This window comes from Mytilus edulis, chromosome 9 (genome assembly GCF_963676685.1).
Source record: "Mytilus edulis chromosome 9, xbMytEdul2.2, whole genome shotgun sequence".
Lineage (NCBI taxonomy): Eukaryota > Metazoa > Mollusca > Bivalvia > Mytilida > Mytilidae > Mytilus > Mytilus edulis.
Genome location: NC_092352.1, coordinates 48307441 through 48325796, shown reverse-complemented (window position 1 = coordinate 48325796; position 18356 = coordinate 48307441). Strand labels below are relative to the sequence as shown.

At 32.1% G+C, this 18356-nt stretch overlaps 1 protein-coding gene across 1 annotated transcript; it reads right to left on the bottom strand.

Annotated features, from left to right (window-relative positions):
- Window positions 1-7567: 7567 nt before the first annotated feature.
- LOC139490001 (uncharacterized) lies at window positions 7568-9340 on the bottom strand. Its single transcript, XM_071276853.1, has 2 exons — window positions 8739-9340; window positions 7568-7607 (listed from the first exon to the last, which is right to left on the bottom strand). The coding sequence occupies exons 1-2, from the start codon at window positions 9338-9340 to the stop codon at window positions 7568-7570; spliced, it is 642 nt and encodes a 213-aa protein (XP_071132954.1).
- Between the last annotated feature and the right edge of the window lie 9016 nt (window positions 9341-18356).

The window sequence follows — 18356 nt, the reverse complement described above, 5'->3', positions numbered from 1 at the left end:
TAAACAAAACGCCTTTTTAGCTCACCTGGCCTAAAAGGCCATGTGAGCTTTTCTCATCACTTGGCGTCCGTCGTCGTCGTCGTCGTCGTCTGTCGTCGTTAACAATTTTTCAAACATCTTCTCCTCTGAAACTACCGAATGGATTTAAATGAAACTTAAAATGATTGTTCCTTAGTTTATCCTGCACAAAGTGTGTGCTTCGATTTTTGATCCGTCAAAAAACATGGCCGCCGTTACTTAAAATAGAACATAGGGGTCAAATGCAGTTTTTGGCTTATATCTCAAAAACGGAAGCATTTAGAGCAAATCTGACATGGGGTAAAAATGTTCATTAGGTCAAAATCTATCAGCCCAGAAATTTTCAGACGAATCAAACAAACCATTGTTGGGTTGCTGCCACTTAATTGGTAATTTTAAGGAAGTTTTGCAGTTTTTGGTCATTATCTTGAATATTATTATAGATGAAGATAAACTGTAAACAGCAAAAATGATCAGCAAAGTAAGATCTACAAATAGGTTAATATGACCAAAATTGTCAATTGACCCCTTAAGGGGTAAATGTCCTTTAATGACAATTTTTCACAATTTGTTCATCATATTTGCTAACTTTAAAAAATCTTCTCCTCTGAAACTACTGAATGGATTTGGATGAAACTTAGCATGATAGTTCCTTAGATTATCTTGCACAAAGTGTGTGCTTCGATTTTTGATCCGTCAAAAAACATGGCCGCCGTTACTTTAAATAGAACATAGGAGTCAAATGCAGTTTTTGGCTTATATCTCAAAAACGTAAGCATTTAGAGCAAATCTGACATGGGGTAAAAATGTTCATTAGGTCAAAATCTATCAGCCCAGAAATTTTCAGACGAATCAAACAAACCATTGTTGGGTTGCTGCCACTTAATTGGTAATTTTAAGGAAATTTTGCAGTTTTTGGTCATTATCTTGAATATCATTATAGATAAAGATAAACTGTAAACAGCAGAAATGATCAGCAAAGTAAGATCTACAAACAAGTTAAATATGACCAAAATTGTCAATTGACCCCTTAAGGGGTTATTGTCCTTTAATGACAATTTTTTTACAATTTGTTCATCATATTTGGTAACTTTAAAAAATCTTCTCCTCTAAAACTACTCAACCAAATTCAACCAAACTTCAACTGAATGATTAGTAGGGTGTATAAAATAAAGTTTGTGTTTTATTTTCTATTTTGTCTAAAAACATGGCCGTCATGGCTTTGAAAACTGAGATTTTCTCAGCTACTTTGCATCAGATTGATTTAATATTTGGTATGAAGATTACTTCAGCTTTGTTGTGACAAGTTGTAAAGTATAAGTGCTTTTGGCATGATCAACAAACTTCATCTTGTTTGCCGATACTATAAAATGTTAAAATTTTCGTAACACTTTTCTTAGCTTAAATGCTGTAGATTGGTTTGGCATTTTGAAGTGGTCAGTTGTACAATGCTTAGCAGTCAACTATTTTAATGGAAAGAGATGTCAATTTAAAACAAAATCACATAAAATTGGCTAAAAATCTAAATTTTGTTTTTTTGAGACTCGAAAAATCAATATGGGAGGGGATGAGAATTGAGGATTTTTTATTGTGGCCATATTTTAACACACTAATACTATGGTACTGAGGTAATCTTCATAGTCAATGTTTCTTAGTTAAGGGGTTCAAAGTTTAACAATGTCCAACATAATCTACCTACCTATTCTCTACCTAGCAGGGTAAAATTTTATTTTAGAAAAAGATGTATAGTAAGTACATGTATGCAAGTTTTTTCTCTTAATAAATGATTAGTTAAAAAAAAATTGTCTTGATCATTTTTGTCGAGCCTGCAACTTTTGTTGCAGTTAGCTTGATATAGGGATAGTGATCCGGCAGCAGAATTGAATAACTATATTTGGCACGTGCGTTCCTTGCAAGGTCCTCATGCCTGTCGGACAGTTTTCACTTGACCTCGACCTCATTTCATGGATCAGTGAACAACGATAAATTTTCGTGGTCAAGTCCTTATCTCAGATACTATAAGCAATAAGTCTAGTAGATTTGGTGTATAGAAGAACTGTAAAGTGTACATGTCCAACTGGCAGGTGTCATCTCACCTTGACCTCATTTTCATGGTTCAGTAGATATAGTTAAGTTTTTGTGTTTTGGTCTGTTTTTCTTATACTATATGCAATAGGTCTACTAAAATTGGTGTATAGAATGATTGTAAGGTGTACATGTCTAGCTGACAGGTGTCATCTAACCTTGACCTCATTTTCATAATTCAGTGGTCAAAGTTAACTTTTTTAGTTTTGGTCTATTTTTTTAATACTTTATGCATTAGGTCAACTATATTTGGTGTATGAAAATATTTTATGATCTATATGTCGGTTACGCAGGTTTTATTTGAACTTGACCTCGTTTTCACAGTCCATTGCTAAGTTTTAAGTGTTTGTGTTTTGGTCTCATTTTCTTTATTTATAAACAGTAAGTCATATATACTTGTAATATTGAAGAATTGTTAGCTGTACATGTTTGCCTGGCATGGTTCAATATGTTCAATAAGGCATTGTTTACCAGGTGAGCGATTCAGGCTCTTGAGAGCCTCTTGTTTTAAGTTGCTGTGACTATATTTTATATAGTGTTGCCTCTAATTTATATATCTTTAAATTCAAATGATAATAAAATGTTTTCCACCAAATTATATCAGATCAGTTTAAACAGCACCGTTTCAAGAATTAGCCAAGCCATTACCCGATGATTGCACGGAGAAATGGAAGCGGCACTGACATGCATTTGGTTGAGTTATGATACATTTCATACGAATTTTAGTTTATGTTTTTTAGATACATGTTTAAACACAATATCATGTTTCTGTAGATCGTATTTTTTGTGTGTTATATAATCGTGTACTCATTTATCAGACACGTATCTCTAAACTAAAGGAACCGATACATAATTTTGACGTGGTTAAGTTATCCAAATCAGTAGGACATGTATATGGTTTCTATGAATGACAGATCTGCGTAAGCTTGTGTTTAGTAGCCTTTCGTTCTGAGTAATTGCAAAAGAATCAAAAAAGACATTTTGATATTTGTAAGTAAGTGTTTTTATAACATTAAAAGAAAACTAAAAAACAAGGTAGTTTGTATATAATTTCTAAATTCAATTTTAAACCATTTGTCAATAAATAAATTTGGTGTATTTACTGTCTTCTGATTGGTTAAAATTATTAGTTTTATTTTCAATGTTGTCAATTTTGATGGCGACACGCCCACTCTGACGTTGTGTATTTATACCCCAACATGTATGTACGTTGTTATTGTTAATATAAATAAATGGAAAAGTTCTTTGAGCCTTATTTTTTTTATAGAAATTTGTTTATTTATAATGAATGGCAATAATTTATTTTGATTTTATTGAACCATAAAACTAATTTTTGACTCTACACATTTTACATAATCCGCTTATAAATTCAAAACAGATAATAGCCATTCATTAAATAATTTATTTTTGGATTTGACGCGTCTTCCGATTGTTTGACGTTGTTTTGTGTCATGTGAACGTGACGTCATCAACGTTTTTTCATGGTTTACTCCAGTTTTAAATGGAATTTAGTATTAAATTATCAGAAATAATTGTAATATTTATTCTGCCTACTCGAAATAACATACAAAATGTGGTACACACTTTAAATTACCCACTACGCGGGTTATTCAGTGTGCACTTTTTTTATGTTATTTCTTCTTAGACAGAAAAAATATTACAGTCATTCCTTAATTAATAAAGTGAACAGTGTAGAAATTTAATAATAATGGACAGTTGGATCTGGTAAAACGTTTTGATATCCTAGCTGTTTTATACTTTTTACAGCTAAACGAACCTTTCGTAGTTGCTCAATCTTTCCTGATGAACAAAATATCTAAATCAATTTAAACCTTACATTGTATATTCAAATGTGACATTAAGCATTCGGTATAATCAACAGTGTACCATAGCTTACCACATTGACAATCGGCTCACATCTGCAAAAAAAGTTCTTGTTTTACCTGGCAAAAAGGACTGTTGGATTTAAATTACTTGTTTGTGTCAGGTTTGTTTTGTTTATTTCCAACTGGAAATACAAAGGCGACATTTGTAAGGGGTAAAGGAAGCCAGAGAGAACCACCGTGCATGATTGGAGTTATAAAAGTATTCTGTATACCTTTCATGATATTATGTACTTGGTCACTACAACCATGGTATATAAACATAAGGTTATTTGATATGACTACCAATGAGGCATCTATCAACCAGAGTTCTCATAAAGATGTTATTATTGGTTATAGGTCATCCTACGGCTATCATATTGATATTAGCGTCACTGATGAGTCTTATGTAGACGAAACGCGCATCTGGCATACTAAATTATGACCATGGTAACTTTGATAACTATATAAAGGTTATTCGAAATTCTTATGGTTAGTAATTCAGAATTTTTTATTAAGAAACTATCTTTTTAGATCCATCTCGCAAAGTTGACCTTTGATGGGTTTTGCGGTCATTGTATACTCCTCTTTTGTAATATATATCCTCAAATGTTTCAGTTCTTGACTTCATTCACGGCAAATTCTACGCATTTGGTTTTTTATACAAATGACAAGCTTTGGCGCAGTTTTACAACTAGACATGTTTTGCAGTTCAGTGACGTCGATGTAGACACGTTTGGGGAAATTGGACACGTTTGGGGGGAAGGTATGTTGGTCCCCTCCGTAAAACATTCAGTATGCCTTCGGAATATACAAATATTAAATGTCAAGAATTTCAATAACGGCCGGGAAACAGACTAGGGGGGAAGGACACGTTTCTAAGTGCCCCGAGCTCTTAGTTTCATATTATATACCTTTCTATATGTAACATTCAGAAACGTGACCTCCCTCCCCCCCCCCCCCCCCCCCAAACGTGTCCAGTACCCCAAAAGACCACTGTATCAACTGTGTCCCCCATCTAAGAATTGCGGTAAACTTTATTGATTTGGGACATGCATGTATTAGCGGTAAAAGACGCGAGACGTTCTGGCGTGTAATAATGGACACGTTTTGGCGAATAACAATTATCGGACACGTTTGGGGAATATTGAATATTACGGACTAGTTTGGGAGATCGGACACGTTTGGGGGGAAGGACACGTTTGGAAGTGTTACGAAAATATTCATAAAGTAAAATCTATATGCGAGTAAACGATCAACTTGACAAAAACAGATCTAGTTTAAGTTAATTTATTTCCTAGGAAAAGACAATATCACGATTTACGTCTCAGTTAGTATATAGAAAGGTATATAATATGAAACTGAGAGCGATTAGTTTCATATTTTAAACCTTTCTATACACTATCCAATTAAGCTCATTTTTACAACTTCAGTAATTCTATTGACATGTTTTGGCTGACTAGATGTAGATCATTTACGTAGTTTTGTAAATCTACAAACTTACATCATTGTAAAAATCGGAATGAAAAGATGGTAGCTGCTGGTGTAAGTTTGTTTATTGTTATAAAGCGGTTTTTTTACTATACATGTACTTATTTACATTGTAAGATGACAAAATAAGTTGACCAAAAGCAGACAATTCTTAAAATGCAGTAGAAGCTTTACATTCTTGAAAACATTTCTTTTTTAATTTCACATAACTTAAAACTAAAACTATATTGACTAGATGTGTCAAAGCGACACGAATGGTTTCGTCTCAAAAAGTTGAAAAATCAGCAATTTCAATAACACATGTAGACACAAACATAATATTAGTCTCACCTATCAAAAATCAGCTCAAAATCTGGAGGCGCATAGAAAAAAAGTCTGTATAACTAAGATTTCAACAATTTTCAAAGTTGTAAACCGTTAATTTTGGCACAAATTAGCAGAGCAAAACGAAACTTTAACTTGATCTATAACTAATCATGGTTAGCTCACATATCAAAAATCAGCCCAATATCTGAAAGCATTTAGATAAAAAGTCCATATAACTGTGATATTCAAAAATTTATCAAAGTTCAAAGCCCGAAATTACAGCAAAAATTAGCGGAGCGGAACAAAACTCAAACTTGATCTGTAACTCATCATGGGTAACTCACATACCAAAAATCAGCCCAATATCTGAAAGCGGTTAGAAAAAAAGTATGTATAACTGTGCTTTTCAACAACTTTTCCAAAGCCCGTGATTTTGGTAAAAATTAGCGGAGCAAAACAAAACTTAAACTTGATCTGTAACTCATTATGGTTAACCTACATATCAAAAATCAGCCCAACATCTGAAGGCGTTTAGAAAAAAAAAGCTCTGTATAATGGTTTGTTGCGGAATGACAAAATAACGGAATAACGGAATTTCGGAATGACAAAATTACGGAATTACGGAATTTCGGAATTTCGGACAATGGTAAAACTATATGGCACCGACAACTTTGCCCATTAAATGACCGATGGGGATCACGAAAGGAGAGAAAAATCCACCAGGCAACGTTGATTTCTCCATAGGAAATTGCTATACAACGAAACTCTCTAGATCTTACAACATGATACGCTACAAAAAGTACAATATACCTACAAACACTGTAGAATTCATGAACATTTACACAACGTCCATAATTTTATTTTTGAAATAGCGTTATTTTACATGAAATATTTAAAAAGCTTTATACTGAATGTGAAACTATGTATTGTTGGCTCAGTGACGGATTCTCTTCGAACAGCCTCTATGTTAACAACTTGGTGTGATGTGTCATGACTAGTATTTTTCCTCTTGCAATTGTTGTTTCGTCTCTGTGCCTTACAAGATCTCTGATGACTCATTTTGTTGGAAGTTTGCTGTCCTTTTGTAACTACGAACAGCATTACTACGATGACCTAGGTACGAAAAAAAATGCGTTATTTTTTTCAGTTGGAACATGACTAGAGACAAAGGACAAAAACTGTTCGCTATATATACATGAATGTAACGATTGCATTTTTAGAAGAAAAAAAATGTACAAAAGGCAGTTATACCTATTCGCTTATTTTTAAATTCTACAAAATGTTTTTTTTTAATGTCTTCCACACAAAAATTGACCTATTGACTCCCTTCAAAAAGTCTGTTTGGTTATTCTCATATACATGTATGTAACGATTGCATATTTAGAAAGACAAACATGTATAAAAGGCAGTTATACCTATTTGCTTATTTTCAAATTCTACAAAATGGTCTTTTTAATGTCTTCCACACGAAAATTGACCTATTTACTCCTTTCAAAAAGTCTGTTTGGTTATTCTCATCAATTCGGAATTTATTTTAATGTCTTAAAGTTGAGCTATTTCTCTTTTATGTAAAATATGAATATGAACTCCGTAAAAGTATGTATCTTATTACGTACCAGTTGTCTTACAAATAAGTTGTTCCTCAACTCCTGTTTGGTATAGTTTTGTTGCTGTCGAAGCCCTTAAGCTGCGGTTTGTTCGCTTGCCTTCCAGTCCAACTGCTGTACACAATCTTTTCACAGTTTTTTGCAAGGTATTGTGACCTACTGGGCCTTTAAAAAAACACTGGTCTGTTGAAAAGTTGACTAGCTGTTTAAAATAGAATACATCGACTTCATCTTAGGACTGTGAATAGAAAAAAAACATATTACTGTAGTAAAGAGGTACAGATCAATGAGTAATGAAATATATAAAGGATTTATTTTTGTAAAATTATTTCATAAATGAATCGACTAGTCTTACTGTAATAAATTTTAGATTTAAAGAAAACAGAACAATTTGAGTGATAGTTTAAATTTGATTAAATTTGTATTCTACTTATACATAGTAGCACATCAGTATTCAAACACACCTTTTTTTCTACGAATAAAAAAAATCATGACTAAATATTCGTTATAGTCGCAAAAATATTAAGAAGTATAATTATACAAAACAAGATGTGGTATAAAATGCCTTTATTTTTACATTACACGCAAGATTTTTAAAGACAAAGTACAATTTGCCTTACACTTGTTTAAACGTTATCAGTTGAAAATCTTTTCACAAAAATTCAAATCATTTAACATACATCTTTAAAGTTGGACTTTTCGGAAACTATAAGAGATAACTTGAATGTAATAAAGGAAACTACATAGAGATATTATTGGTATGAAAACTATGGATATTATGAGAAATGAGATTTGAAAATAGTAATACAATTGTCAACAAATTAACATTACCATACCATTAGCTATATTTAGGGCTTAGTGACGGATCTATGTGCTCTGGAGAGAGTGCAAGCCTCTCCTGTGATAGCAAACAAAATTTTAAAAAACAAGTTCATCACGATATTTATAAATTTTTCTACTACATGATCCTACATATTGTCGTCTTGCTTCGCTTGGCCTTACATTTAAATAATCAGAAATAACACCCCTTTCAAATTTACTGGAAATCTGCTTTAATGTGTTTAACATGAGAAATCATAAACTTAAAAGACGGTAAGTGCCTCGAAAGCTGACGTCAAAAATTGGATGCCTCATTCGATGCAATAACAGATCCGAATTGAAAAGATTATGAAATTGAAATATATAAATGGCACCCTCTTCATTCTGTACATATTTTCAATATAGAAACATAGATTGCCTGTTGCTTTGTGTCCAGTGGCAAATATTTCATGCATTTTAAGGACAACATTTACACAGATTTGTTGTTCTAGAGTGTTGATTCTTGTTTTAATATCGAAAAAAAGTTAATTGTGTTATTGTATTAACATACCATAAGCGTTTGTACTTTTCAAAAAGAGTAACAATACATCTGTCTGGATATTCTATATTTTCATAAGCTTTGACAGTCTTTGGTTCATATTTTTTGTCTCTCATGCCTCCAGAATTTGTTTTGGATATTTCTTCGTTGTACAGAATATACCTTTTGTGTAATTCCGAATCAATGTATGGCCCTGTTATCTGTGGATTTTTGTTCAACCTCAAACTACGGTGTTCTTCACCACCACGTAATGCAAAATGTATACCATTTAAATAAACCATTGTATCCAACAGCTTTGGGGAATTATCCGACCCAATGACAGCTCTCTCCCACATAATATTTTCCTCCTGACTTGAAATTGGTTCTGCCCTTCTTCGACTCGCGGCACCTAGCCCTTCTGCAGATCTTTTTTTCATCACAGAGTCAAGTACTTTGCGGCACTTGACATAAGTAGGTTGGGTTAGAAGGTTTACGGATGGATCGTGCAATCTTATTTGTCCTTGTATAGCCACAAACAAGTGGTACAAGGATGCTGACGGGTAATCATATCCATCGGTCTTTTTAGCTTCAGCCAAGAAATACTGCAATGCTGTGTCCCTTATACATGGTTCCATTTCAGTAATACTCTGTGTTATTGCTTCGACTGAGATGGGTAAATTGTCATTAACTGGGCGAGCCCTCCTCTCCTTTTGCCAATTACTGAAAACGTTAGATCCCCATTTATAATGACATCGCGTCGATTGAGGAAATGCTGACTATTAAATTCGAAATTTATTTAGGGATCACAGGTAGTTAATGTCTATACTCTGGAACATTTGCATCACTCCGGTTTGAGGTTGAATCAGTTTCTAAAATTGAAAAAAAATCATTACAATTTGATATGTTCGAAAAAAATTGTTGTTAATCATATATCATGAAAAATCGCATTTTAACTTGACTAAGTTTTTAGTTCAAATTTGTTCATAACAGTCTACTGAGGTTTACAGAGAATCATCTAATATTAATTTTGAAATGTATTGCATTCTTAAAATACCGAATATAACCGTGTTTTAAGATTTTTAATTTCGGGGACCGGTCTTCATTTTGGGCCACATTAAGATTCTAAGGGTCTAAAATTTGACTTATTAGAAAATGAATTTAAGGAGTTCTTTGAAAACTGAATGCAACTGTATATTTAGGTGTTATTTAACTTTAGGTCTGGTTTTTACGATAACACCCAAAGGACCCAAAGCTAAACTTCTACATTGTAGGGGTTCTTTGATATGCTAAATCAAGCAGTGTATTTAGAGTTTTGTTTTTGGGCCATGCTTTCAAGTTTGTCCAAATAAGGGTTTCAAATTAAGCTTTTTTTTTTATTTCAATACAACTTGAATACATATGGGGTTCTTTAAAAAGCTTAATCTAATTGTGTATTCATATTTTGGATCTTGGGCTCTTTTATCAAATTGGTCCACATTGAGGTACAAAGGATCCAAGATTAAACTTATTCGTTATTGTAAACATTTACTAGAAATATCTATCATTTTCTCCCTACCCAGTTAACCCCTAGTAATTTCATGATGTGGATCGGTCATTGTTATTGAATCTAACGTTGTTTGATTGGATTAAGTTATTATTAGCTTACCTTTAAACTGTTTTTTCCGTATATGTATATAAAAAAATAAGATGTGGTATGATTGCCAATGAGACAACTGTCCACAAGAGACCAAAGTGACAGAGACATTAACAACTATAGGTCACCGTACGGCCTTCAACAATGAGCAAAGTCCATACCGCATATAGTAAGCTATAAAAGGCCCCGATATGACAATGTAAAACAATTCAAACGAGAAAACTTACGGCCTTATTTATATAAAAAAAAAATGAACGAAAAACAAATATGTAACACATAAACAAACGACAACCACTAAAGTAAGTAAGTAAGTAAGTAATTATTTATTATAGTGACATGTGTATCAGAACATACATTTATACAATTATATACAAAGCAATTTGATGTTTACACCCGGCCCATTGGACATATATGTCACTTTAGCAATATAATATCATATCCGAAAACGTAAAAGTTTACAAACTAAAAATACAGAATTAGACGTAAAGTTTTTTTTTTCTATGAATGAAAGCTGAATTTACAAATTTTGCAGTTTGAATTTGAAAGTATTTCAATAAATGGATAAGTTTTTTGCTGTTGTCACTAAAATTGTCTAATACGGCCATAGGTAGAAACCTTTGTCTAAGTTTGTCATAACATGGACAGTTTAACATAAAATGTTTTTCATCTTCGACCTCTTGCTTTTCACACAGTACACATATTCGGTCTGGTAGCGCTTCGTTACGGAACCTTCCGGTATCAATGCATATAAGAATCCCACATCTTAATTGGGAAAGAGACGATCGTTCTTGTTTAGACAGATTTGATGATATATACTGTTCTAGTTCGTAATTTTCTTTGAAGGTCACAAATGTTCGTAGTTTCGGTGATAAAGCAGATTTGTATTTCCATTCACTTTCAGTATAACATAAAAGTTTTTTTTTTTAGCTTCTTGTATGTCCACTATTTGTTTTGTTTCATAGAGGTTACTTAAATCAAGTTTATTAAAGATGTCCATAACTTGTGTGCACCATAATCCATTATTCTTATACTCCCACTCGAAAACTTTTTTCGTGAGTCTCTCGTCGTCCATAAGAATGAGACGGTTCCATAGGCGTACCATATTTAACCAATGTCTTTGCGTTGGTGGTAACCAGCCAAGTTCACTGTTTAATGCTATAGTGGGTGCAAACCGATGTAAACCACAGGAATATCGTACTGCTCTGTTTTGTATCATATCAATGCCATGATAAGTATTGTAGCCCCAAACACCAGAGCAAAAATCTAAAACAGGATATCAATATACCATCGATAGATTTGTCAATCACACGTACGTGAAAAAAGTTTAAAACTGTACATTTAACAAAAAGACTAAGAAGAGTGCGCGTATTTAGTTCCATCATTCTCTCTACATATGATTTGCTGCTTCGTAAATACACACTACGATAACAGATAACCTAAGACATAATTGGCACAACTTTTGGAAAATTTGGGTCCTCAATGCTCTTCAACTTTGAACTTGTTTGGCTCTATAACTATTTTGATCTGAGCGTCACTGATGAGTCTTATGTAGACGAAATGCGCGTCTGGCGTATTAAATTTTAATCCTGGTACATTTGATAACTATTTACATCATAATAATGTTCTTTTATGACTTGTTTTTATTTAAGTTTTTTTCGGAGTTTAGTGTTACGTCCATTTTCACTGAACTATTACAATTTTTTGTTTAAGCTGTTTTTTTTGCTCTTTGGTCGGGTTGTTGTCTCTTTGACTCACTTCTAAATTTCCATTCACAACTTTTGATATATTTCGTTAGTTCATTGATTGTTATTTTGATATATTGATTCCAGTCAGTTTTGGTTTCGTGTTATATTTTGATGTTTTTGTTAGTAAGAACTTTTGTATAAAAGACAGAATGGTTTCTCTTTGATTCATTCACAATCTCTATCGACACAGAACTTTTCAAAAGTCAGTCAATTCCAATGTTAAATTATCAAACTTACCTTATAGTAATCAACCTTGGATTAAGTGTATAATTAAAGCCTTTTTGGCAGAAATTGGAAATATTTTTTCTCTATAATGAAATATACGGCAATCTGTACGGTGTTATTGTATTTACCAGTCTTAACAAGTTGGCAATAATTCAACACGATTCTTTTATTTACAAAGCTATATATATGGGCGTTTTTCAATAAAAACGTACTTTCTTGTCCCAGCCACTTTAAAAAAAATGTGTTTGATCTTTGCAAGTAATTTTTTGTGCAGTCAGTACATTGAATTAGATATAACATTTTTAAGCAAAGAAACAGTTTATTTTTTAGAGAGATTGATAAGATATTGATTCCTGAATGGTCCAAAACAACCAAAATGGCATGTCCCTAGACCGCCTGTTCAACATTCACACTCTCAAATATCGTAAAAAAATGAAGAAATAAATATTAATTTTACTTAATATAAGTTCTTTAATAATTCAAAAGTATGTTTAGAGCCAACATATTTTAATAAACAGCTTTTAACATAGGATTTTTTTTATTTTAGAAGGTGTGTCCCTAACACAATGTCCACTACGAAACGAAGTCATTAAAACTTGCTTATAAACATTATAAAATCAATGTAATTTTTTGTTTGCAAGAGATATACACATTAGGGTCTTACAAAAGAAGTGATGCTTTTATAACGGCAATTAAACTGTTGGTAAGAAAAATTGAGCACATCAAATGGACCAGGGTGATACCGTATTTTTGTAAATGTCCACTACGAAACGGGTCAAATATCCTTCAGTAACTGGTTTTAAAATTATGAAAAAAATATCAGTGTACAGGTTAATAACGCTTTGATGAATACAGTCAGTCTTGTTACTATTTCAATATTGGGGTTGTGAGAAAAAAATAAAACATGTGAATACGTCCCCTACGAAACGGTCCCCTACGAAACAAGTTTGGGAGAAAAACGTTTCGTAGTGGACACTACCACTACCATGCAGTCTTTTTTTACTCTTTTTTTCAATTATATTCGTGCAAAGCAAATAACAAAGGTTAGTTTCATGTAATTTTTATTATGTTTTTATTAACATACAATAGGGTTGATGTCAACTACGAAACTTTTTGTCCACTACGAAACGGTTTTGTCAACTACGAAACGCATCAAAATGTCCACTACGTAACATGAGTTGTATCTTCATATGTGAAGTACTGTCTAATTTTTATCAATAAAAAAATGGTTCTCCAATTCAGAAAAAAATGAGATTTTTCTAGTATATAACGTAAACAAACTGGAATGTCTATAGGAAACAATTAAAATTGCAAAAATATGTGTGTTTAGAAGCAGTTTCGTAGGGGACAAAAGTCCCCTACGAAACAGTACACAAATTATGAAAATATATCATTTTAAAGAGTATTTAAGATTGCACTTTTTGCTTACAAACAGGTCTATAATAGAGGTATTCAAAATAACTCTTGAAAATAAATTTTAGACTAGTTGATTTTCCATTTTTTTTTTAGGTCTGAAAGGAACGCTTTCATTGAAAAAAGCCCATATATATATATACAAAACATGTAAATTTAAACACAAATATTGTGAATAAACAACAAGAAAAACTTTTTGAAAGAAACAAAGTTAAAACCTCCCAGCAACATGCAATTTCTATGGTTTGAGGTTGGGTAAAGCATTTACCACAGTTTAACGATCTTTAACATACTAAAAATAAAATATTGTAAGAAAATTTGGAATTTACAGATATAAATACAAAACATAACGATTTTTGAGCGTTTAATTCCATCCATTTGACAGTGAAAGTTCTTTAACCATTGAAAGCAAGTCAATAAAAATTGGCAATTGTTCTTAAACAAAATTGACAAAATATGTTGACAATGACTAATATTGACATTAAAAGGAAGAACAGGTGTGCTTCAATATCCCTCCATTGATACAAAACATTAGTTATATGGTCTTATTGATATCTTAAACATTATTTCGAACAGTGACGAAATAATAACAAATGATCTTATTTAAACCTTTACCTTTACAATTTTAAAGATGTTTTTTATGTAAATATGCTTTGCGTTTAATATTGTACAGTGAAACAGGAGTCTCGCGGAACTATGCTTATATGCTTTGAGGGGATTCGCAGTTCTTGTTCCACTGTGGCATTCTTGTGCACTCCATCCCCAAAGAGAAACCACACAGATTCAAAACATATATTAACAGAATCCTAATTTGCAAACATGTTCATATTTCAAAAAAATCAAATTCAGATCAAAATAACCGATGGTTAAATAATTGAATAAATCAAGAAAAGATTTTTTCTGATATCTTGTAAACGCTGAATCTAGTTGAAAATAGAACCGAACTCATATCCATGATAACATAGTTAAATTGCAATGACATGCACGTTTTAGTTGATAAAGCTCACCTGTAAAACGTCAAGGTAGTAAATGCCAGTATCAGTACAAATAAAAACAATTTCATGAAGAAAATCATGGAAAACTACCAGATCGAATATATTAACAAGCGCTCACACATATAGAGAAGATTTCCATTGACGTAATGATATATGCGTTACTGATGAATTAAGAAGTCCAGAATTTCGTTACCATACAATAATTAAACGTATAACATCTAACTTACTTCAATATATACAAAGGATTGGTTTTGAAGTTTGGCTGTACATGTACCTGTTTAATTTTAATTTACACAAAAAGAATTTTACATGTAGTGAATTGGATGGAGAGTTGTCTCATTGGCACTCATACCATATCTTCTTATATCTATAAAAAATGCACTTTAATATCCCGATTTTTACGTTTAAAGTGTATAAAGCACTTTAATTTAAATACAATACTTTCAAATTATTCGATACTTCGAATAACGATATTTCGAATGATATAGTTTTAATCGAAGTCAGTTTGTGTTAAATAAATCAAAATGTATGCATCATCGTTATGAAAACTTGATGGTCATACATTTTGTCGTTATTTCATACTTATATTTGTTAGAGACGACATCAAACGTTCAATGTAGGATAAAAATTTTAATTCACATAGTTTTTTCACTGACCCATCCCCTCTTAAATTAATTTGGGGAAAATTGATTGACCAATATGGATATATGTAAAATCGATTTTGGACACATTGATCTGTTGATGTTGAACAATGTTTACAATATAATTCTTTTCACAATCTGTTTATGAAGTATTTAAACCAAATCTAATGCAAATGGTCTGATATGTGGATGATAAAATGTCTGTTTATCTGCACTTATTTCAAAATTTACTTGAGAGGAGTCATTTTGCACTTATGGTTTGAAACCAGCTGTTTAATATTCACCCCAACTTTACACCCTTGCAATATTTAAGGAACTATAAAGCTAAATGACAATTGGCCGTGATGTTTTATTGAGTACGCCATGGCAAAAGAAATGAAGGCCTTTATGAAATATTGTTTACTGCTCAATTAACAAATCTGTCGAAACATCGTTACACAAACATTTACTTTAAAAAGATAGTCAACATAATCGAAATAAGGAATATGAGAGTTGTTTTCCGTTAGTCGATATATAGTGTATCGTTTGTTTTTGTTATTTTTATCCCTTCACATTTTAAAATTTTGCTACGATATTAGTATTTCTGTTTTTTTTTTATTTCGATTTTCAACGAATTAGCGAAGTTCACATACGGACAGAAATGTTTTAAACCCAAATTGATTTTCAACTGAAATTAAACATTTTTGGAAGATAAAGCCATTACTTTATATCGTTTAAACATTAACAGTCTTGTTATAGAAATTACTGCATTACATTTACATTATGGTGAAGTTGAAATCACCCCATCGTAAATTTTACGGACGCCATCAAGAGTTGGTTGACCGTTATGGAATAACCGTTTCACAAATGATATCGGATATGTTCCTTACGTCGTAACTACAATCCCCTTCCCTTTCATGAATGTGACCTACCGAATTAGACTATTTACCGGATTTGTTATCACATAAGCAATACGACGGTGCCGCATGTTGAGCAGGATATGCTTACCCTTCCGGAGCACCTGAGATCACCCCTAGTTTTTTGGTGGGGTTTGTGTTGTTTATTCTTTAGTTTTCTATGTTGTGTCGTGTGTGCTGTTGTTCGTTTGGTTTTTTTTTCATTTTTAACCATGGCGTTGTCAGTTTGTTTTAGATTTATGAGTTTGACTGTCCCTTTGGTATCTTTCGTCCCTCCTCTACTAGATATTCAATTCTTTTATTTGAAAATAAACCAGTCCTGGCAGATTTTTTCTATAATGAATTGAAGCGTTACGAAATATCTTTTTGTTATATTAATCTTAAGTTTTGAAAATATGTCGATTTCAAAATAAGTGGGAAAAAAAGGAAGTACTGAAAGATAATTGTCCGGTTTTTTTTTATTTTTGTAGTAACGTGTGTCTGGCTAACACTTTATCAGTCAGATATATGTGATGAGTTGAAACACAATTGCACGGCCAAATTGAATAGAATGTGTGTTTTCTCAAAAATCTTTAAAATTATTCTAGTGTCACGCCCCAGGTTATTTCTCTGACCATATATATTAATATTGTTTTGGAGAATGTTTTATTGTTTTATACAGCATTTGGCAAACACAGTAATATAACATTGTATATAAGGTTGTTTATTGTTTTTGGTTTTGGCCATGCGGAAAAGTCATTGAATCAGTGTTTAGTTTTGTTTTTGTTGTTTCAGGTGTACAACCACCTAATCCTAGTACGTCACTACCCGGTTGCATACGAATAAAGGGTCGAAAAAATTTCCGTTGAAATTTACAGTTGTAGGAAAATACTCTTATATTTCATTGTTGTAAAAAAAACCTGAATTATAAACATAATTATATCTTCGGAGTTCAAATAACCTTTCTTTTTTTATTTGGAGACTAGAGTTTACATGGACACTTTAGCTTGTACACAGGAAAATAAAGGTGACAATTTGATTGGTAATCTTCAAGTTATGATTATTAATATTCTTCAACTTCGCAATAGTCTATTTCAGTTTGCAATAGTTTTGATTGGAGCGCCTCTGATTATGCAGATGTCAAATCCATTTCTGGAGATTTCTTTCCCGAAGATATCATCGAAAAATGTAAAACAATTTCATTGAGAAAAAAATTGACAGACATGAAGCAACGTGAACCACTAAAGAATATACTTCTGACTTGTACAGAAACATTTATTAGGTAACGGGGTAAACTATTTTGCTGTCACCCCAAACAACAAAAAAGTCAGTTGAAAAAGCATGAACTCATCAGATCGTACAATGCAGGAAACATCTAACAGTTCGGACGTGGCAGTGTAATTATACATTCCACAACAAACAAACAAACAAACAAAAACTTAGAAAAGATATGAGTATTGGCAGTTACTGATAGATAATTCAATAACAATAATAATTTATTAACATACATGTACATGTGACTAATGCTCTTCAAATCCAATATATTTGATAACAGTTTTGTTGCAAGATCCACTGGTGCATCTTTTGTAGACATACCAAAAGTATAGTTTGGTATATTTGACTAGGTTTTGTTTAACCAATCAGTACGGTGGGAAAGGTTTCGTTTTTGTTGTAGACAAAAAGTGCGTCTGGGGTACACAATTTTAATCCTGGTATTCTACAAAAGAGCACACTCAGTAAATATAATTTCGAGTAAATAAATGGGTACCTGGACTTGTTATGGTTGCTCTTGAAATAATGAAAATTTGTTTGACTGTGTATTATAACACAATACGTCTGGTTTTACAAAATTGAAATTCCAAAAGTCTTGATCAATTCTCATATTTGTGAATAAAACCGATCTTTATACTGTTCAACATGTTCTTTGCAAATAGGGAATTTGTCCTCGGGAATTGAACGGTCAAACTCTTTTTTTAATTTTGTGATACTCTTTCTAATTAAGGATGTTTGCTGCTCAGTTTCAAAATAAATAACTTTTCATAAAACTAGTATGTATTGATAGGGAATAAATTGAGGAATAAAAAAAACAAAAAAATATAGAGGTCAATGTGCTTGTTTTCGAGA